Below are 22,028 nucleotides of genomic sequence, written 5' to 3'. Positions count from 1 at the left end.
GTCCGTCCAAATCTCGCGCGATCTCAAATACAAGACGGACATTACATACAAGCAGGTATTTGGATGTTTTTTGGTGTGTCTTTTTGTTACGAAGAAAAGTAGTATCCATTTGCAACCGTCATATGGACATGCAGTGCTGCACGGAGCCCCGCTGCAACTCAGAGAAGGCACGGAGGACTCTGAAACTTCTCCCAGCCCTTAGTCGACATGAGGGTGAGTAGATAATGAGTGAAATTTCAATTAGAGTGAACTATCCCTTTAACTTCCAGGTGCTACAACTACAACTGTAAAGGTTATCATCTTGTTTTTGTAAATGCCAAAAAACAAGTAGTCTTGAAAATAAGAAGCGTACATGTCCTATAAATTAAACAAAGTTAAAATTAATCTGAGCAATTTTAATTTACAGTAACAGAAACCTGTTATGAAAAAATGCATTTTAATTCATTTCTAAAATCATCTTAAACTATTTTCACACAGGATTTTAAATCTCAAAGAAATAAACATCAACAACAAAAAGGAAAAAGAAAAAAAAAAACTTCAGATATTGGCATTTCTACAGTGAATAGCTGGTGACAGCATCAGGAGCCCAGACGGGCCGGGATGCTGAGCTTCAGTCCTCAGAGCGGTTGCCCGGGCAGACTGAGGAGTCCAGCGGGCTCTCTGCACCCTCTGGTGTCAGTCTGTCAAAGCAACAGCAGCAGCAGCAGCAGCAGCAGCAGCAGCAGCAGCAGGTAGAAGCGCCAAAAACAACCTCACACTCTCTGTCAAAAACCCAGAGAGCATCCTCCCCCTCAGTACAACACCACACACACACACGTGGATGACACCAGAGATGTACACCCAGTTCACATGGTGCAAAAAAAAACAAAAAAAAAAACAACAGAGACAGAAAAATCCACTTTTCTAACTTAAAGGTTAATACAGACCACAGATGTGAGCCTGGTGCCTCAGGAGACCTAACTGAATGATCCAAGTCTGGAGCAAAAAATAATAATTTACAACAAACAAAAAACAAAACAAGGAGATTCTTAACATAGTCTACTTGGTTTTGTTTCATTGTACTTTGTATTTAAGGACCAATAGCCTATGTCTCACTAAATCTAGTGGAAGTGATGTAACAGAGGCAAAGCTCCTATAAAGCACAAAGAGCAGCAGTAAGGACGACCCATGACAACACGATACTCTGGCATTATAGGAGCATTAGAGGAGCAGAAACAACCTCCAGTTTACAAATTCTTAATTGTTGCTTTTTTCTATTTCTTTTTTTTTCTTTTTTTTCATCAAATCGTGTGAGTGAACGACGCCTCAGTTCGTCAAAGTCACTGAGAGAGTGAGGTTTATCTCGCCGCAAGAGGTGAGACTGGGGAAGGCTGGATGAGTAGTTCTTGGTTGTATGTACTGTTAAAGGAAGGTGAGCGATGTAAGATAAGAATGATTTCTCTAGCAGAGCGGTGCTGGGAAAAAAAAAAAAGGTGTGAGCGTACGGACTTACAAGATGGTCACACTTGAATCGGAATCAACACTATGTCCAAAACAGGAAGAGGAACACGCAGGAGAGTGAAAGAGACTGATGTAGATAAGACGGGAGACTTAAATAGACGGGGATGGACGCCTTCCAGCCCAGTTTCACTGTCCTAACATCTCTCCATCCATCCATCTCTGGAGCTTTTTTACGTTCAATTGATTTTTCTATACAGTATTTGATTCTTTTCTGTATTGAATAGCTTTTGTACTTCCCTTTAAACTTTACAGTACAATACACTATAGTGCACAATAGGGTTTTCTGAGCCAGTCCTGGAGCTCAGAGTGGAGGGTGAGAGCACGTCTCACAGCGCTGCTTGATGTTCAAGTCACTATCAGGCCCGAGAGAGTGAGACCGAGACCTGAAGCCTGGCTGCTATGCTACGCCACGCCAGCCAGATGATCCAAATACCCAGGAGTGGTTCTGCGCGCCTCAGTCCTGCCCCGGGTCCTTGGCAGGGCCTCCGTCCAGGTAGATCTTGAGGGCTTTCTCCTTGCGCGGCGAGTAGCTGACGCGGTGTCCAGTCTTGAGCAGACGGCTGCTCTCCTTCTTCATCAGCTCGTTGCGCTCGTCGTCCGACAGCTCCATGGGATCCTCTGTACTGTCCCTGCACAGACAAGGTTGATCCAAAGTCATTAATGGTTAACATTTTATATACGTGGTGGCAATAAAACAATAGCAGCGTTTGGAGGCTCACTGTGGCCTTCAATGATGCTATGAGGCTGCTGCTTTGTGTCCCCAGATGGCACAGTGCAAGTCAGCTGCACTGCAAACTGTGGTGTTGGAGCTCTACTAAGATGATGTACAAATCCAAGTCTTGTTCGGACAAGTCCATGAACGCTATTATAAAGGCATTGATTAGCCCTAAGCAAAGCTGCTATCGGTATACATCTGGTCCTCATGAACACTGGCACAACAATCTCCATAAGAGCTTTTAAAATCGTTTAATTATTTTACTGTTTTTTTTATGATTTTATTGTCTCATTGTCTTGTCTCTATGGACCTAATCTGTCTCTGAAATAAAGTATACAGCTAAACGATTAAAGATTAGTCTCACATCTTTTCAATATCATGGATCCAACAACTGGACCCCTCAACATAGAGGTAGTCACAACATTTATCAAGTTGCTAATTTAACTGAATATTTGTAACTGAGACTTGCATCTTTAAAACCAAAATGTAGGCTAATCAATATAGTCTTTAATATTTAAAGAACACTTATGTGCACACTTTGGCACTTTAGAGCACAACAACCTCAGTATTTAAAGGGGAATTTTGCGAATCCTGTCGCTTTTCCGCTGTTTTGCTAACCCTCCTCCTGGCCATGTGCATTTGTGTACAACAAGCCAGTGTGAAATCAATCAATAGAGCAGTAGATAACGTTATATACAGTATCATATACAATGTTACAACATATACAGGTAAAAGCCAGTGAATTAGAATATTTTGAAAAACTTGATTTATTTCAGTAATTGCATTCAAAAGGTGTCACTTGTACATTATATTTATTCATTGCACACAGACTGATGCATTCAAATGTTTATTTCATTTAATTTTGATGATTTGAAGTGGCAACAAATGAAAATCCAAAATTCCGTGTGTCACAAAATTAGAATATTACTTAAGGCTAATACAAAAAAGGGATTTTTAGAAATGTTGGCCAACTGAAAAGTATGAAAATGAAAAATATGAGCATGTACAATACTCAATACTTGGTTGGAGCTCCTTTTGCCTCAATTACTGCGTTAATGCGGCGTGGCATGGAGTCGATGAGTTTCTGGCACTGCTCAGGTGTTATGAGAGCCCAGGTTGCTCTGATAGTGGCCTTCAACTCTTCTGCGTTTTTGGGTCTGGCATTCTGCATCTTCCTTTTCACAATACCCCACAGATTTTCTATGGGGCTAAGGTCAGGGGAGTTGGCTGGCCAATTTAGAACAGAAATACCATGGTCCGTAAACCAGGCACGGGTAGATTTTGCGCTGTGTGCAGGCGCCAAGTCCTGTTGGAACTTGAAATCTCCATCTCCATAGAGCAGGTCAGCAGCAGGAAGCATGAAGTGCTCTAAAACTTGCTGGTATACGGCTGCGTTGACCCTAGATCTCAGGAAAGTGTAAAGTGTAAAGTAAAGTGTAAAGTTTCCACCATCAGTGATGGTTTGGGGTGCCATGTCATCTGCTGGTGTCGGTCCACTCTGTTTCCTGAGATCCAGGGTCAACGCAGCCGTATACCAGCAAGTTTTAGAGCACTTCATGCTTCCTGCTGCTGACCTGCTCTATGGAGATGGAGATTTCAAGTTCCAACAGGACTTGGCGCCTGCACACAGCGCAAAATCTACCCGTGCCTGGTTTACGGACCATGGTATTTCTGTTCTAAATTGGCCAGCCAACTCCCCTGACCTTAGCCCCATAGAAAATCTGTGGGGTATTGTGAAAAGAAAGATGCAGAATGCCAGACCCAAAAACGCAGAAGAGTTGAAGGCCACTATCAGAGCAACCTGGGCTCTCATAACACCTGAGCAGTGCCAGAAACTCATCGACTCCATGCCACGCCGCATTAACGCAGTAATTGAGGCAAAAGGAGCTCCAACCAAGTATTGAGTATTGTACATGCTCATATTTTTCATTTTCATACTTTTCAGTTGGCCAACATTTCTAAAAATCCCTTTTTTGTATTAGCCTTAAGTAATATTCTAATTTTGTGACACACGGAATTTTGGATTTTCATTTGTTGCCACTTCAAATCATCAAAATTAAATGAAATAAACATTTGAATGCATCAGTCTGTGTGCAATGAATAAATATAATGTACAAGTTACACCTTTTGAATGCAATTACTGAAATAAATCAAGTTTTTCAAAATATTCTAATTCACTGGCTTTTACCTGTATATTTGTGTAGTCTTCTCTGTCATAAACAAGAGATTACGGGTTACGGGAGCTGGGACCCCAGGGCAGTGGCCCCGATCTTGCAAGGTTGTTTTTCAGCCAAGAGACGCAGTAAGTGACATGCACGTGGAAGGCAGTGAGCCTCCATTCTCCCTCGTAACAAGTTAAGCCACTTATTAAACCATCACAATTACTCCAAAGCTCTTTAATTAAGGTAAACATGTAGCATAGTTAAGCTACAAATCCCGCATAGTTCCTCTTTAAAGCATCTACAAAATAATTTTCAATTTGTGTTGATTTAAGCAACCCATGTGGACAAAAGATTCTGGCAAAGTGTTTTGCCAGAATGAAGACTGCATTTCCCATGAGCTCTAGCGCGTATTGTCATAAAAATGCTTATCTGGCTCGTGCATGCCGTCTCCCGCCTGAGTGCCGTAAATTGTAGTTGCTTTAAGTTTCACATTGGCACATGCCTAAACCTAAAAATTTAACTTAAACACTACATGATAATCACATATTATAGCCAATACAACTTTACTAATGATATGGTCAACACACTGGGAAGACAGAAAACATAAAAGCTGTGTTTACATGTGGACAGTGGTTATGAGGTTTGTACCTGTAGAAGACCACAGCTCCGTCGTCACAGATGTACAGAGGCCACACGTTAAGAGTTGACACCTTAGGGTTCCAGTCCAAGTCCTGATGAATCTCCAGCACAGAAATATCACAGGGAAACGTTCCTCTACCCTGCACACAGCAGACACAGGGCTTAACAGTCAAGTAACTTAACATGAAAATGATGTGTGAGCTCATGGGTTTCACATACCTTGGCAAACTCCAGGTTTTCAAGAGGAATGCTGCTCATTTCACTGAGCTGAAATAAGAATGACAAGTCACAAATTGTAATTTCCCCACAATTCATGAATAAATAGTAGAAACTGAACAGTGCATGAACTTATCCACCACATTGCATGTGTCAGGAGACAGACAAACCTTCTCCTTGAGTTCCTCTACACTGCTGCTCTCCAGAATCACTTCCTGAAACGGACCCAGTTTCATCGTAGCCGGGCTCCATCTCCGGGTCAGCACAGCCAGCTGTGACATGGACTTCATCTTCTCTGGTTCTGGAGAAACAGATAAGAGGAACGTGGATCGAGTTCCAGGGTAACTGTACCTTACGTCACCCGACACTGCAGCGGGCAATGGAAGAAGTCAAACGCACTTTGCTGCTCTCTGGGTACAATTTCCAGCTCGACATTTATCTGCTGGCATTTGCAGTTTCACCGTTTGCAGAGTCTTTAGAGGCAATAGAGGATTTAACCCTCTTTAAACCACTTTAAACCACAGTAAAATGATCAATTTAAGAGATTTTATTGCTGCAAGTTAAAAACAGGGCATAGAAGCGTTTGGCAATACAGCTTTATAAGCTCAAATTAAAACAAACAATACAAAAAAAAATAAAGGGACTGTTACCATTGAGGACTTCCAGGAAGACTTCCCAGTTGGAGGAGATGCTGATGTCTTCCTCGTAGACATGGTAATCCAGAAACACTGTGCCTGGGTTCTTCCACGTCTTTTTCCTGAGACGAACCCTGAACACACAACGTACATTATACAATTTATACCTTTTTTTGTACCCACTTATCTAAGGATTTAGATTTTCTACATCTACATCAGTAAGATATTTTTATGCCGATCTAAATTCTACGCGAAGGTGAATGTCTAGATGTTATGTTTATGTAGCAATCATTTTTATCATGTTACCTGTCGATGCTGAGGTCGAGCTTGCACTGCTCTTTCAGCTGAGGGAGCAACTCCTCTTTTGACTGTCTGACAGTCATGCCCTTGGCAAACACCGTGTCCACCAGGAACTTGCATGGCTGAAAAAACAGAGACAACATCATGACGTGATAATTATCATTGTGGAGAAGTCGTGACAGTCTGTGAAACACTGTAATAATTTACTCAGTTCTTACCTCCGTTTCATTTACTAGCAGTTGATACACTTTTACTCTGTATTCACCCTTCTTCAGTGCTCTTCCTAGTCGGATGGTAATCTATGGAAAGTTGTAAAGAGGTAAAAGTTTTAGTTCAGGTGGAAGCTCAGTTTTTTTTGGCAAACTATCACATAATGAAGTGCTAAATATTTATCCCGACCTTGTTGTCGTCAGAGAACGATGAGAGTGTTTCGTTGAGTCGTACGCTCTCGAACTCCTGGTTGTTGGCGTAAACTCGAAACACCTTGAACTGGGTGGAGGTCACTCCGACGTAGGGCTCCAGGTTCTGTTTAAATGCTGCTAATGTTATTCTCTTATCCACATGCACTACTAAACCTGCAGTAGACCACAAGAAACAACAATTAGAAATCAACATTTTGGGAACAAAAATGAAGAAAAACATCTCTGACACACCCTCTCCTTCTCTTTGACCGTCTCCACAGTCAATTACACACTACATCATAAACAGGAGTCGTACATTTCTGCGTATCCCACGAGGAGTCGTCCTGAGAACAGGGCTCTGCTCTGAAGTACAGGTACTGAGCCTCGGCCTTGCTCTTCCCATTGTCGTCGTACTCGCTGTCCGTCCCGGAGTCCTCCTCCGCAGTGTCCCACGTCTCTTTTTTGCCCTCGTGGGCTTTGGAGCGTCGGCTACTTGTGATGCTGTGCGAGTCCAGGCCGTTGGCCAGCTGTATGGGCCCGCTGTCCGCGTTGCACAGTGTGTCGCTACTGTGGCTGGAGCTGAGGATGTCGCTGTCCACCGAGCTGGTGCTGCGGTCATTGTTCACCTCAGAGTCCGAGCGCTCCTCGCAGGCAAAGTGGTTCTCGGGGTCGGAGGAGGCCCCGCCGCTGCTGCTGCCGGCCGTGGTCCTGATCCGGTTCTCCAACTCTCTGTTGTCCGCGGCGACGCAGAGCGAAGAGTTTGAGTCGGCCTCTTGCGTCGGGGACTCGATATGTTCAAAGTCACTGGCGTCAGAGCTTTTCTGGCTGTCGCTGGTGCTGGAGCCGCCCTGCTGCTGCTGCTGCTGCTGCTGCTGCTGCTGCTGCTGCTGCTGCTGCTGCTGCAGAGACAGATTCTTTAATTTTTCTGTGCTTTCCTCAAGTATAGCTTCTACAGATTTCCTGTTACCCTTCGATCCGTCAAAGGGCACGTCAGTGTCACCTCCCGCTTTTTGGCAAAGAGTTCTGTTGGCCAAGGTACCAGGAGACTGTTCAGGCAATAAGACCAAGAGTCGGATCGTATTCCCGTGGCGATCCAACAGTTTCCACAAGACTGAGTCAGTGAAAGCAACCTGATGATCAGTCGACTCAGAGCTTTCTACGAACACCTGATAAAGAACACAAGACGACGAAACTGATTAAAAACAAAGCATTAATAGCGTTCGTAAGCTTGATGGTACTGTAAATTATATGACTGCTACATTTTTTAAACAAAACTGGCCCAACACAATGGAAACTTGCTGAATCACTACAGAAAAAGAAAATGATTACATCACTTTGTGGCCTATGCATGTGAATTTCCTTATCTAACTGCTCTGGAGACCAATCCTCTACCCCACATTTTTGTTTTGTTTTTTCTGTATGACTGTTTTTTCTTTTCCTTTTTTTCCCCTCTGTTGCTGTTTTCATTTGTGGGTCATATAATATTTAGCCTGTAACTCTCTCCAAATCTTAAGGTGGAAGTAGGAGGCAATGCTATATTACGTGTGAGGTAACCGTTATATTATACTCGGTGAATTGTTTTAAGTATCACTTTGGAACAGTTCACCCTCAATTACCTTGTCATGTATATGATGAAAACTTTCAATTAATAAAACATGAACGAAAGAAAAAAAATGATAAAGAAAACGAATAGACCTTGTTACTCCTGAAGAATCCCTCAGCTTTCAGTGTCTTGTTTGGGACGTAGAGGAGCCGAAGGTCATTGTAGCAGCGCTCCAGTACCACACGCATGGACTCTGCAGATAACCCTGTAGCCTGGGAAAGGAACACAAACATCAGCCTACAAGGTCTTATCTCACCTTATTTATTTTACACAGTTCTCTGTGTTTGTGTTCAAAGTTGGGGGAAAAAAAGAAAACAGAGGAGGAGATGATGATGAAGAAGAAATAGACACAGTGAAGAAACTGAGTAGAGCAGGAAACCTGTGCAATAAGCTGTTTGAATTCAGTGATCGTCTGGTTCAAGTACGCCCGGACGCTGATTGGAGAAGCGATGGTCTCACTTTTCAGATCCACAACATGAACCTTCACCATCACCTCTGTGGACAGTCAGAAACACACCCACACAGGCAGAAAGGATTATTTTTTAACAGACACATCCATCAGACTGACAGCGTACATTATTCTCGTGATTATTTATTTTTAAATGGCCACCTCTGCAGCAGTTAGTACAACACAACACTCGGTAGTATATCAGATGGCGACTGACCTCCAGGTTTGTAAGGCTGGAACACTTGCTCTGGCCGGCGCGTCTCCAGCAGCAAGTCGAACATGTACGAGGACTTGACTCCTCCCAGCAGGAGTCCCATCTGCGTGTCCTCCTCACCTTCATAGGAGCGCTCCAGGTACTCGTGGAACTCATCGTACTTGACCAAGCGACAACAGTCCAGAGGGACGACACCCTCCAGCTCCATCAGCTGAGGTACAGAACACACAAATTACCACCACAACAACAGTGGTGCCAGGACCGCAATGCACTTTCTAAAAATAGACTTAGCCCCATAGCTGGGAATAGAGTAGGAATATTCAGCCTAATATTCTACACTGGAAACTCTGTCTCAACATTACAATTTCATTTGTTAATGTTACAATAACAATGGTTTTGTCAGTGTTACATCATTTTTGCATGGCATGACAAGTCCAAGCAAAAACCTTCCATTACAAGTCCCCTTAATAAAGGCTTTAAGGACACTTCAACACTGAACAATTAATTACTACTTGCTGCCAATTGCAGACTTGATTGTGATTGACTTAATTATATGTTGTTGGAAAACCAGGTGGACAGGAAAAGCAGGAATCCAACAAACCTTGTAGGCCATCTCCGTCGCTTCTCTGAGAGTTTTGTCCTTGTGCACCTCCAGCTTGCTCTCCATCATCATCTTCACGGGATGCATGCAGAAGAGCTTGATCTGAAAGCAAGGAGCATAAGATTAAGAATCATCTTATATAGAAGCAAACAGGTCATGTATGAACTGATCCTGGTTCAGGGGCAGAGCAGCGGATCTGAATTGAGCCAAAGGAGCATGTGACCTACCTTGCAGGTATTGCGCTCAATCTCCCTCTGTCTCTTCTCCTGCTCTTCAGACTCTTTCTCCTTCTGAACCAAACTCTTAATGTGCTCCGGGAAGTCGTCAACGGCTGAATACTCTGCCACAGAAAGAGAGTATAGCAGTAAATCACATTACAGGACTAGAGCTCGATCTACTTTGCACTGATTTAACTGAATGGATTTCTTACTTGCGTTCCTTGAAGGATCTTTCAATCTATAAATCAGCATATATGCGTTTGTCGAGCTGTTGGGAGAAACAAAGTGTCTTGTTAGTGAATCTAGAAGAAGATAAATTGAGAATATTGTTTTTTTTTACTCGTTAAAGTAGCTTCCTATTGAAGAATAAACAAGAACATAAATAAAACATTATATAAATAACAGGTTTCAGTCCTTTTTTATTCTATTTTCTTAAACAATGTGTCGTAAGCAGGTGATGTGGGTCAACCTTCTCATTGTAAAAGACACATAATATGAGAGACAACTGACCTTGCAAAGGCACTGGAATAATAGCCTCTGCTCCCTGAGGACCCCCCATACGTCTTCCTGATATCATCCTGGGTGATCTGCCCAACACAAATGCACAGAAAGATCTCACATTTCAACGTTCAGGAGTAAAATGTTAAAATGACGTTTGCTGAGATTAGGAAGAGAACAAACTGATGACGAGCACCGATATGGTCTGGTGAGTCAGTCTGCCTGACATTTAAGTGCCGTACGAGGACAAAAAAAAGAAAAAAGAGAAAGAAAACAGGCTGTGGCTGACCTTGCTCACGTGCTGATCGTTGAAGCTGTACCACTGGCCGTCACTGAAGGACTTGATGCAGGCGTAGTAGTGGCCACCCGCAGCGCTCCCAGAGTGGACCATGACAGAGAACAGCTCGAAGGTCAGCAGACTCTGAGGGGAAATCTTACTGTTACTAACATGATGCTGACAGTGGCAACGGAAACATCAGGCTCAAGATCTGCAGAGCTACTGAAACGTGAAATTATAGCAACACTGACTGCACAAATGTGGAGAGAGCATTCACTGAGAAAAAAGGAGGGAAAAAAACACAGTTTGGCTTTGGGTTTTACATAACAGAACGACCATGACCCACAAAGTGTTGGCTAGGTCATCATCTGGAAAGTCCAGTACACATTATGAATGGAAGACGGGCATCTCATGTAACAGGCATCAATTTACAGCTGTGTCTGCCGGCGGACAGTTGCTCGATAAAATTTACAGGATGGAAACTAAAGATGGGAGACAAGACAACATATAGACAATGAGCCTCCAGAAGAGCTCATGGCTGTGTGGTACTGATCGCTTTCTCTGTACTTTGACCCCTGCCTGTGGATTCGTTGTCGGCCAAATGCGTTTTCACATACAGGTAATGAACCAAGAAGAGTGACAATCAATCAACAATCAGCAATATCTATACAGTGAGTGGTCAAGATGAGCACCTTTGGCTTCAGCACCCTCTCCGTGCTGCCGGTGCTGTCCAAGCAGATGCCCTCGTCCACACAATCATCAGTGGAAAAATCATTGCTCATCTGGTCGCTGTGGCAACTTCCTTCATTCTCCGCTCCACTGTCGGTGCAGCTCTCTGTCTGAGGCGACTTCTACAGGAGGGCGATGTCAAAGAGACAACAACAAAAACAGACAGGGGTTTAATCTACAGAGGGATAATAATGTGATTCATATCATATATATTCTGTGAGAGGCTTTTGGCGCTGGATATGTCACAAACTAAAGCTATGTATATCTTTTTCTACACGACAACATCCAAGTGTAACATATCAGGTGTTACCTTGATAAAACCAAAGGTCACTAAAAGATCCATTAATAGATTTGTACAGGGGTATTAAGTTTACTCACTATTAGATATTAGTATTGACAGGCTATTCATATTTATCCAGAGGTAACCTGAACCACTGACATGTTTCACTTTTACCAATCATGGTGAACAGATATATGTGAATAGATATATTTGGATATATTTAGATATATTTGGGTTAAAGGGATAGTTCAACATTTTGGCAAATTGGCCCATTGCCATAATCCCTATAGTCATAGCAGTAGGCTCATTACCTTTATTTGTTGGTGCAGGCTATTTTTAGAACGGTGAAGCAGAGCCACGAGCTGCTCAGAGCTACACTACAGAGGCTAATGGGATTTCTTGGTTTCCCTCATCAAACTCATCAAATACACAATCCGACAACTCCAAAACGTTGTGACCTGCACATTCACCACGCTATGAGATAATAACAGAACATTACGATACGGAGTTGTTTTAGAGGTAAATGCAGAGACTTCTTGCCAAAAAACTGCCCTTGACAGGAACACACATCAGCCGTTCAGCATGAATTTACCTCGAAAACAACTCTGTCTCTTAACGTTTCGTTATTATCTCATAGCGTGGTGAATGTGCAGGTCACAATTGTCCATGAGAGCGTTTTGGAGTTGTTGGATTGTGTATTTGATGAGTTTGATGAGGGAAACCAAGAAATCCCATTAGCCTCCGTAGCGTAGCTCTGAGCAGCTCGCCGCTCTGCTCCGCCGTTCTAAAAATAGCTTGCACCGACAATTAAAGGTAACAAACCTACTCCTAAAACTATAGGCATTATGGCAATGGGCCAATTTGCCAAAATGTTGAACTATCCCTTTAACCCAACCAACATTCATTAGTCTGACAATCTATTGATCTAATGTAAATCTGACAGGTGCCGTCATCTCACCTCATCTTCCACATCAATGAACGGACTCATGTCAAGCTCCTCTGGGAAAGTCATGCGGTCATTCAGTTTGATGCGATGCATAGTGGTGTAGTCGAAATCAAACCTCTTCAGCTGTAGTGTCAGCAGGTAGGGAAAGTGCAGAAACCTCAGGCCCTGTGCACAGAGGCAGTTTATCAGAGAGGATCAGGAGGGTCAGCAACAGAACACTGTATTCTCTGAACACGACTCCAACGTCACAATTTCAGTTTGCTCACCTTCCGGGCGTCACATTTCTTTTTGCAGCGTTCACAGAAGTATTGGTTGGGCCCATCCAGAGTTTCTGGTTGGATGAATGCCTGCAAAGCCTCCTCCTGTGGCAGAGAAATAAAAGTTTCAACAACATATATAAAAAAAAAAAAGGGGGGGAAAGGAAATGGTCGTGAAGCGAATGAAATGTAGAGAGAAACTCACCACACTGCCATAGGCCTGGCTGGCTCCGAAGGGTCTGATCACAAGAGGGATGTCCAGGTAAGTATCAATCCTCCAGCTCTCATAGCCGCACTCGAGACAACGAACATAATCCTTCAGCTTCCCCTGGTACAGCTGGTTGATTAGGTCAGCCTGAGGACAGGAAGGCATGACAGTCAGGCCTCCTCAGCTATGTTTCCCTCCTAACAATACAGCTTTTGTTTGGGCTACAAGATTTTCTCTCCCTGATACCATTCCTCACTAAAGGAGGCACCGACGTAGGCGCAGAGGAGTGTTTGATGGATTAAACAAGGATGAATTAAACAGATTAAAATCAGCTTTGCCATTTTTAGATTCTTATCACTCGTGGGGTGAAACAATCGAAAATTTGGTCTAATGGAGGACAATGCCATGTGGTTATCATAATCAGAAGGGATTATCTGTTGTACGGTGGCTGTTTTAGGACATTTCACACTACGTTCGCCAGCTTTGATCAGTTGCAGCTGTATTCTGTCAGCTTCCGCTGTTTGAACCACAGCATGTTGCCCTTTGAACCTTTATCACATTGCATTTAACATGTTAGGATCTCAGCTTCCAACAATCAATCTAATTAATGCAAAGTGTGGGAAATTTTAGATCTACCACCACATTCTTAATGGTGTTTACTGGTCAGGGGAATGTGATTTACAAAAGCTTCTTGGGGAAGTTCATTGTGAATTTTGAGAACTGCTTTCGATTTACAAAAGCTTCTTGGGGAAGTTCATTGTGAATTTTGAGAACTGCTTTCGATTAATAACCAGTTGCATAACTCAAGAGTCTTTTCAGTTTCACTTTCTTTTAGTGATTACGGGACATTTGCTTCCAAAACTTTCTAATTTTTCATGAAGTCCGTCTATCATCTGCACGGATGAAAGTAAATGGAAGTAATCAGTTTTAGCTTTTGCATGTGACTGTATATACACACAGTCAACACAGTAATGTGCCGTGTTAAGATATAAAGGGGATCTCCACTGATTTTAAACAAGTCACGGGGAGTGGTACACAGTCTGTGAAGCAGCTGCATAACGGCCTGAGGCTCAACAGAACAACTGTTTTCAAAGTCTAGATGTACACAAACAATTTATCTAGAGCCTAGACTGAATGTTGAGGGAACATTAACTCCTCATATGTCATCAAGAGTTGGGTGAAACAGTTATATTGCAACCACTTTGTCCACATTTCACATTTATTAAAAAATGCCACTTTTACAAGTAGACCTCCACAAACTAAACTAATCAATTGTTGTCGTCTGTTATTTCTGTTATTTTTACCAGGACCTCATGTGTACAGACCACATGGCTGTATATACGCACACTGGTCTGTGTGTTTGCAGTTTATAACGCACTCCTCAGATAAGAAACAGCTAACCCTGGGGCTTACTGGCCCATTTCACTTTTCCCACAGTAGGCCTTTTGTTTCCATTGTGGAGGGGGGGTGGGGGGGCCTCAGTCTGGCTGCTGAGTTTTTCATTGTCAGAAGTGTTGGAAAAAAAAAAAAAAAAACCTTTTGCTTTCTCCTACCTGCTCTGTCTGCTTCCACTTTTGCTCCAGGGCATCAAACATGACCCTGCACAGCTCCTGGATGTCATGCTGCTGCCAAGCTGAAAAGAAAAATACATGAAAAAGTGTCATTTTTTTGTGTACCGATGCAGAGGCACATGGTTTCTCCTTTTTACAAACACGCAGACTGGCCATGTGAGTCTAGTCACAGGAGAGTTCTTCTCACCCTCGCTGCTGTCCCAGCCGAAGCTCCGTGTCACGTCAGTGGTCTCGATCGCCCGTTTCTTACTAGTCTGCAGCAGGACGAACAGCCGTTGCAGCTGGTAGGGGATACTGGTGACGGGATCCTCCTCTGACTCCTCAAACTCCCAGCTGAAGGTCCGCAGATGTTACAAAAAGAATTTTAGGGTTTGTACGTCACAAATAAAACTTTACAAAGACTCTAGGAGCATGGTTCCTTACTTGTAGAGTGCATTTCTGAACTCCGGGGTCATGAACAGAGTTTGTAGAAGACTGTTCAGGTAACAGGTCATAGCCTGGTTAACCAAGCCCACGTAACCTACAGTGGAGGTAAAAGACAGGTAGTAAGAGGTCATCTTGGATCAAATAAATTAAGTGATGCCACATATTCAACAGTAGACTGAAACATACCTGTCTCTGATTTGTTGAGGATGGACGAGTAGGAGTAAGATGGACTGCTGTAGTCGCCACTGCAGCCTGCAGTGCCGTCTCTCGGTAGGGGCCCGATAAACCGCTCCTGGGAGCTGTCATCTAGCCCACTGCTATCTGCTGTTCCTGACTCATCCTGCACACACATGACAAAAATCCTCTAATAAAACGATCTACAGTTTCCACAGCCGCTCTGCATTTAAATCTGCAGTAGATCAAAAACTCAAAAGTTTGTTTTTGATGTCAGTAAACTCCCTTTTCTTAATTCTGTGCCACTCACCGATGCGATCTGGGGCTGCTCTCCATCTTTGTCTGTCACCTGAAGGAAATTCCTCTTACCACCAGGCTCAAACCCAGAATCCGAGAGGGCCATGTCACTGTTATGGTCCAGTGGAGCCTGGAGGTGAGCAGAGTGAAACAACAATCGCATGAACAGACAGATTTTACACAGAGATCAACAATCCCTGGAAAATACCTAAAAAAAAAATTCAAAACAAGTCATGTACAACAAAGAAACCAGAAAAACTCACGAGAACTCTTATATTCCTACTGAATTCATTCTCAGCAAACTCCTTGTACTGTCGCACACGAGGAAAGTAGCTTGAAATCAACATGTGAACAGCGCTACGTAGCTGTCTTTCTCCTGGACGAGCCGAGGACAAGCCAGCAAAGTGCTGCAGTGGAAACATGCAGAGGCTTAATCCACTGACCTACTCAGTGAGATAACAACAGACACAGCACCTGGGCTTTGGCCTGGGTCAGCAGCGGGATTAGCCTGGGCTCATTTAAGAAAAGGGAGTAGTATGTACATACACAAACAGAGCAAACTCAGTCAATACGGGGAGAGCACACAGTGGGTGGGTTCATTTAATAGTTTACTTTGTGTGATACCATTCTTACACACTTTGTTTTCTTTTCCAGCAGAGAACAAAAGAATGGCAAAATGTGTTTTTCTACAGGAGCTGCTGGCCCCAACCGACTTTCTAACATATCTCCACCGCTATCAGGTTACCTGAGGTCATGATATGGTGACAACACTACCCCTCCAGTGAAGATACTGCAGCAGCTACAGTGCAGCAGCTAACATAAACTTCTGACAAGTTGAAGAAGTGGACAGGTGAGGGACCATGATTCTGACACCTGTTAAAATCCACCTAAAATAATTGTCTTAAATGTAATTACATCGAGCAAAACCAGCTCTGTCGATGGAATCAGAGGGCAGGGCAACCAAGATCCCTCAGCTCCAGAGCTAAAAGCTTAATGAAAAAGATATTGGTACAACCTCCTGTCCTGCCCTCCCTCAGGAAGCAGGCAGAGGAGACACGCCATGGTGCGCTAGGATTTTATAACAGACATATGACCAGGACCAATACTGACTGAAAATTCTTGGCTCGGGCTGTAAAAGAGCTTTTTCATTGAAAGCAGCTGCCACCTGTGGCTGGAAACGAGGTTAATGAGAGTGGAGAAATTAAACGAAAATAGTAACATCGGAGCAGGCCGTAAATACAAAACAATAATCTGAAAGACACTAAACCGCTCCATGCAGCTGAAGGTTTGGTGGCAAATCTCCGCAAGTTCATCACTACCTGCACATTTCTGTCAGTTAATCAGTTTTTGATACATAAAATATTGATTAATGTAGTTTCAACGTGTCTGAACTGACACATCAACATGTTTTTAATCCAACACAAACCACCTCTACCACCTGTGACCTGAAATACAACTTTTACTTGGACTTGATGATCACAGACCAGAATAACCATTAGTGTAATCTCAAACAAACAAACAAAATTGACTGAATTCATGTCCTAACCATGTCTGGTATGTTTCCCCAGGCGAGGTCAAAGGTGCCATTTACGTATCCTGCTTTGTGGGCAACATCTTCATAAAGTCTGGAGAGGGTGGTGGAGGCCGGCAGGTTTAGGGTCAGCCTCTCATTGACCGTCTTTGCACTGGTGGTGTCCTGGATTATGCACAGCACTCTGGGCTCCTCGGCTGCATTTTGTATCTAAAAAAAAAAACCAAGAACAGCACAAGATCAGCATGATGTACAGTATATTTTCTTCATTATCATTCTGTGTTTTGAGCACTGTTAATTCACCAAACAGTACCGGTAACACACCTGTGCCTATTTACTGGCACTGTATTTTGGTGTTAGAATATTTTTGCAGCTTTGTTTGCAGCAAACGTTATCAGAAACACACCAGTAACAGAAACACACGAATCACACACCAAAAGAGAAATACCACTTCCCCTCATGCCTCAAAGCTGACACAAACAACCTGTTAGTAGGCAATGTACATTTTTTTAAAGATACAGCAGAATATCCAACTGAATAGTGTAAAAAAAATCCACATTTAAGTAGATGACAACTGTTGATTATTTCATTTTAGAAAAATTCCTGTAAGTTTGCAAAAAATACAGATTCTATCCCTCACAATGAAATCTGGAAAAACAGGTGCATGAACCCAAAAAATTAGACTTTAAAAAAATGAAAAGCAGATAGGCTATGTAATGAATAAAAAGATAGCTCTCGTAACATGTAAACCTACCACCATGTAACTTTACATTTTACATTTACACCAATGACTTATTGTTTTCATCAATGGACAAATCTTTTTTTCATCCCATATGAAACTGATAGTAATAAAACATAAATTGATGTGGTGGTGAGTTGCAGTAACTCATCTCTAATAATAACAGTCTTGCAAAAGCAGCTTATTTTTCTTTTCTGTCATTGTGGTGCGGTCACTGCAGTAGTTGACTGAATAATACATGACTGGGAGTTACAGTATGTCAGTCAGTAAAACATCAACGAGAAACCTCCCACACATGACGACTGGGACGAGCCCATTGGCTGGGCAGCTGCTGATCTTTAGTTACCATCTCACAATCAATCCATCATGCCACAATTGTTGTGATGCCATGCAATCGATGACTCACTCACGCTCCATTAAACTGTTACACACAATGGAAAATATTTTTCAGGTAGAACAGGAGTTTCAAGAGGCAGCAAGTCCTGATGTTGTCTCAGCAGCCAGTCATTGTACTTTGTTTCCTTGTTAGTATACTGTAGTACTGGTACTTGCTCTACCTGCTCAGGCTCAAATGATTTGCAGATTCAATGCAATTATTCAAAATGTTAAAAACAGGCAGAAAAACTTACATTGGTGTAATGGATTATTTAGTAGAAAACAACTCTATATGTTAAGTAAATCATTAATTTTGCTACATTTATAGCACAACTTCTAGCATGTCATTACCAGCCAAAGCATTTACCTATGGACATTATTTAACTGCACATATCTTACATTAGATAATGGCAGGACTTTGAAGCTGCCTCTTATTTGATCTTAATCAATTGCCTGCGTATAATGGTCATTACAGTGCTGCCTCATGCATCTAATCTTACACCATGCTTAATTGCGAGCACCATCGCCCACACCACACACGTGTCTACCTGAGAAATCCTCTTCATCTCATCAAAAATACTTTGTCTGCAACTCCAAAACACACCCTGATAATATGTGGAGATAGTTGTAGTTAAAAAAAAACACACACACACATAGACATCAAGGAAAAAGAGTTTTAAAACAGGAAGTAGCCACTCTGAGGCTTAATGAAGCCAACATGAAGGCCTTCTACAGTCTGCCCGGCAGATCAACTTCTTTCCTGGTGACAGGGTGATAATTACAGGAATAAATTCATGTTATTCCCATTCTTCCAACCTCTTTGAGCGGTTTGTGATCTTGGCGAAATGTAACTGACAGGTCCTATAAAGAAGCTGCAGCTGACACCACACAAGTGTATTATGAGATTAAAGGTTATTTTTACCGTGGATATAATCACAAGGTGCTGACATGAAGCCACAAGTACCGTAAAGCACAGACAGTATTTCTTTAATGATGTAACTAAGTGTAATTATTAAGAACGTTCCAACAACAATTTTCCTTCCCACTTCTGATCCCACTACCTGAACTTTGCAAACCAGTCAATACCAAGTACCAATTGAATGGTCTTGGAAAACGGGCTGGTCAGTCTATGCGCCTAATTGTTATAGAAATACACACTGCTAATGCTACGTAGGCTATTCTAAAAAATGTAATTAGTATATTCTTAATCATGGCCCAAGAAAATAAATTGGCTTATTCAAATTCCTGATTGGATCGTAGCCTGACGGCAAAAGTGAAAGAGCTGTGAGGACAACAAAGGAGGCTTTATGTGTAAAATGTAAAATGTCAACTTTGGCTTTTGCTACAAGAAAGAAGTCTTGATAAAGTCAAACACAAAAAAAGGTGGAACAATCCACCGTGTCAGCTTTTGGCGATTATGTTTATAGCAAAGCACTAAATTGGGAAACATCAGTGGTGGCAACAAATTCCATTTTAACTGTGGGGACAAACATCACATGCTGACTGCCTGTTTGTTTTTAGCTTGGCATGAGTTGTACGACCAAAACAGACCAATATGCGACACCTTTGAAAGTGAAAGTACTTATCTTCTTTAAATTATTCATGCATAATGCAGCTATGTGTATTTTTTGCATGTGCCGAATAATAGCAGCAGTCACAACCCAGGCCCTAAGGAATTGAACAATCTCAAAGAAGAACAACATGTGGTGTAAAACAATAATAAGCTATATTAGGGAACATGATCATTGTCGATACATAGGGTTTAATGTTACAGCTCTGTATGTTGTAGTAGATGGAAACATTTTTAAGAACTCATATGTTGAAATATATTTGTATTGAGATCAAACAGGAAATTAATCTAAAGCAGAGCAGGTCAATTATTGAAGCAATCCACTGATCACACTCTACCTTATCTTTAGCATTCATATAGTGTAGCCTATGTTTCAAATGTTTAATGTATGATGCAAATGTCAAATATAATATGAATTTATTTCCTCCTGATAGGTGTGAGTCATATGTCTTTTAAACAAGGCCTTTTAAAGCCATGTTTAACTAGACTCATTGTTAACGTGTGTAAATAAAAAGGACACACAATCACTTTGTGCAAGCATATTGAATGTGTGCAGCAATGTATCATAAAATCCAATTTCCCACAAGCCCTTAAAATCACAGTGACGTCCCATGTCTGACGTGTGACTTTGCAGCTGACGTAAATGCAGACAAAAGTGCCACAAATACACCCATAATCACATATCGCTACTCCAGGTAAATCTATAACATGACTATAAAAATATTAGGTATAGGCATGAATGTAAAATAACATGAGGATCCTTATTATGTTAATAATAATAACCCTGTGGGATGTATGTATGTTAAAATCACAATTAAACAGTATCGACCAAATGGCATAGAGTCGATTTATATTCTACCTTATGTGCAAACCTTTTTAACACAACACTATACTATCGCAGAGCAAGATAATATTGTTTTATTGTGTAGCATAGTGAACGTTAACGTTAGCAAACTACCATGGCAGGACAAACGAGCAAAGCTATGATAGTAACCTCTCACCGTGGTTAACGCTACAGTATATGGGTTAACGAAGGATGCTGACAATTGAAATGGTAAATATACATAATATAATATGATATGAGGAGCATTAACGTATCAAACAGTAACATTAACGCGATGTCTCACACCTGCATCTACAGTAACTACGTGAACAGCGGTAGCTTTAGCTTTAGCATTAGCTCACGAAATTGACAAGCTAGCGTTTAGGTTTTACAGTGGAGCTACAAGTCCCATTCACAACAAGCTGAACTACACAAGACAGAGACAAAATAGACACAGATTCACATGATTCCGACAATTAAATTGTTTTGGTAATGGTGAACATCGGGTACAGTGCCTCACGCTAACTTACATATTTGAGCTATGGAAGCACTGGTACAAATGCCCTTTTAATTGTGAACTCTTATAGACTGTCTTTTACTGAGTTATTTTTGTTTTTGTGTGTTTGTTTCTGTTAAATGTTTGTCTTGTGCGTTTTTATATATGGACCTTGAGTCTGGAATAAAGTGTATCTTTATCATCATCATCATCATCATCATCATCATCAAAGTCTATATGTATGTAAGTTAACATTAAAAGTAGCGTTAGGGCTCAACGGTGTTTCTGCGATGCCAGTCATGTCATCTGTGTGGCTATTTATTTTTGGTTTAGCAAGTTCATAAACATTTAAATTAGCTGGAATTGTTGCCATTAATCAGACTTTAAAAAAAAAAAAAAAAAAGAAGAAGAAAGAAGCTAACGATAGTAGCTTAGCCAAAGCCGACAAGCTAAATGTTACTTGCAAGTTACCTCACTAATGTTGTTGACAACTGTCGTCTTTAGGTGGTTGTATAACATAGTGTCAGTCAGCCACGGTATTCATAAAGCTCTTGTATTTTTGATTACCAGAAAGTAAAAAATAGATGGCTGGATAACTTAATGATAAATAAGCTATAAAAATAGCTTTAGCTACCAATATAAACTCACTTTGTCTACTGGCTGCAGCTAACGCTAGTTAGCCATGTCATGTTAGGCCCATAGAAGTCATGTTGAGCTAACTGTTAGCAGCAGAGTTAGCCTATAAATGATACACAAAGATCACAAACTCGCCAAGTGGTGCAAAAGTTTTTGCCATAATGAATTTAAATGATCTGCGAGAGGGTCACAGCTGACGGCCAGAGAGGCTGATTTCTCCGACCTGGGCTGGGTCCGTGTAACAACCTCACCTCTTTGGGTACGAACTGGTTCTCCTCGCTAGGCACCATTTCCATTTGTGCGACAGTTTAGACAAGCATCTATCCGGGGCAGGGATGTCAGCGAAAAAACTTTGCAACGGTACACACAAACATGGTGCGTGTGTCCTGTTTGTAGGAAGTTTGGATGCTTGGATCACAAAATTAAACTTGTCAAAACTTGTAGGCTTGTTTAAAAAAAAAAAGCGATCTCGATAACACTGCCCAAGCACAAAGTGTCCTGCTGTAAACGGAGAAAAATGGCCGGTGTTTTTACTCCGCGAGA

General features: G+C 41.9%; 1 protein-coding gene across 2 annotated transcripts; it reads right to left on the bottom strand.

Moving 5' to 3' along the window:
* Positions 1-480: 480 nt before the first annotated feature.
* On the bottom strand, positions 481-22,018 carry usp47 (ubiquitin specific peptidase 47). 2 transcript variants are annotated; one of them, XM_083997792.1, is made up of 29 exons: positions 21,737-22,018; positions 18,509-18,565; positions 16,862-17,056; positions 15,329-15,445; positions 15,031-15,184; positions 14,842-14,938; positions 14,606-14,751; positions 14,401-14,480; positions 12,845-12,994; positions 12,649-12,744; positions 12,395-12,547; positions 11,120-11,278; positions 10,440-10,571; positions 10,163-10,239; positions 9,865-9,920; positions 9,662-9,774; positions 9,435-9,536; positions 8,837-9,044; positions 8,551-8,666; positions 8,264-8,383; positions 6,885-7,734; positions 6,567-6,742; positions 6,386-6,466; positions 6,174-6,289; positions 5,883-6,001; positions 5,403-5,533; positions 5,236-5,283; positions 5,026-5,156; positions 481-2,129 (listed from the first exon to the last, which is right to left on the bottom strand). In XM_083997792.1, exons 1-29 carry the CDS (start codon positions 21,779-21,781, stop codon positions 1,955-1,957), a joined length of 4,200 nt encoding a protein of 1,399 aa, XP_083853918.1. In that variant the 5' UTR covers positions 21,782-22,018; the 3' UTR covers positions 481-1,954. The 2 variants fall into 2 exon arrangements, with proteins under 2 accessions (XP_083853918.1, XP_083853919.1); XM_083997793.1 differs by lacking the exon at positions 18,509-18,565.
* Positions 22,019-22,028: the final 10 nt, after the last annotated feature.

This window comes from Trachurus trachurus (assembly GCF_905171665.1).
Source record: "Trachurus trachurus genome assembly, chromosome: 3".
In the NCBI taxonomy this organism is placed as follows: Eukaryota; Metazoa; Chordata; class Actinopteri; order Carangiformes; family Carangidae; genus Trachurus; species Trachurus trachurus.
This window is presented reverse-complemented; position numbering and strand designations above follow the sequence as displayed.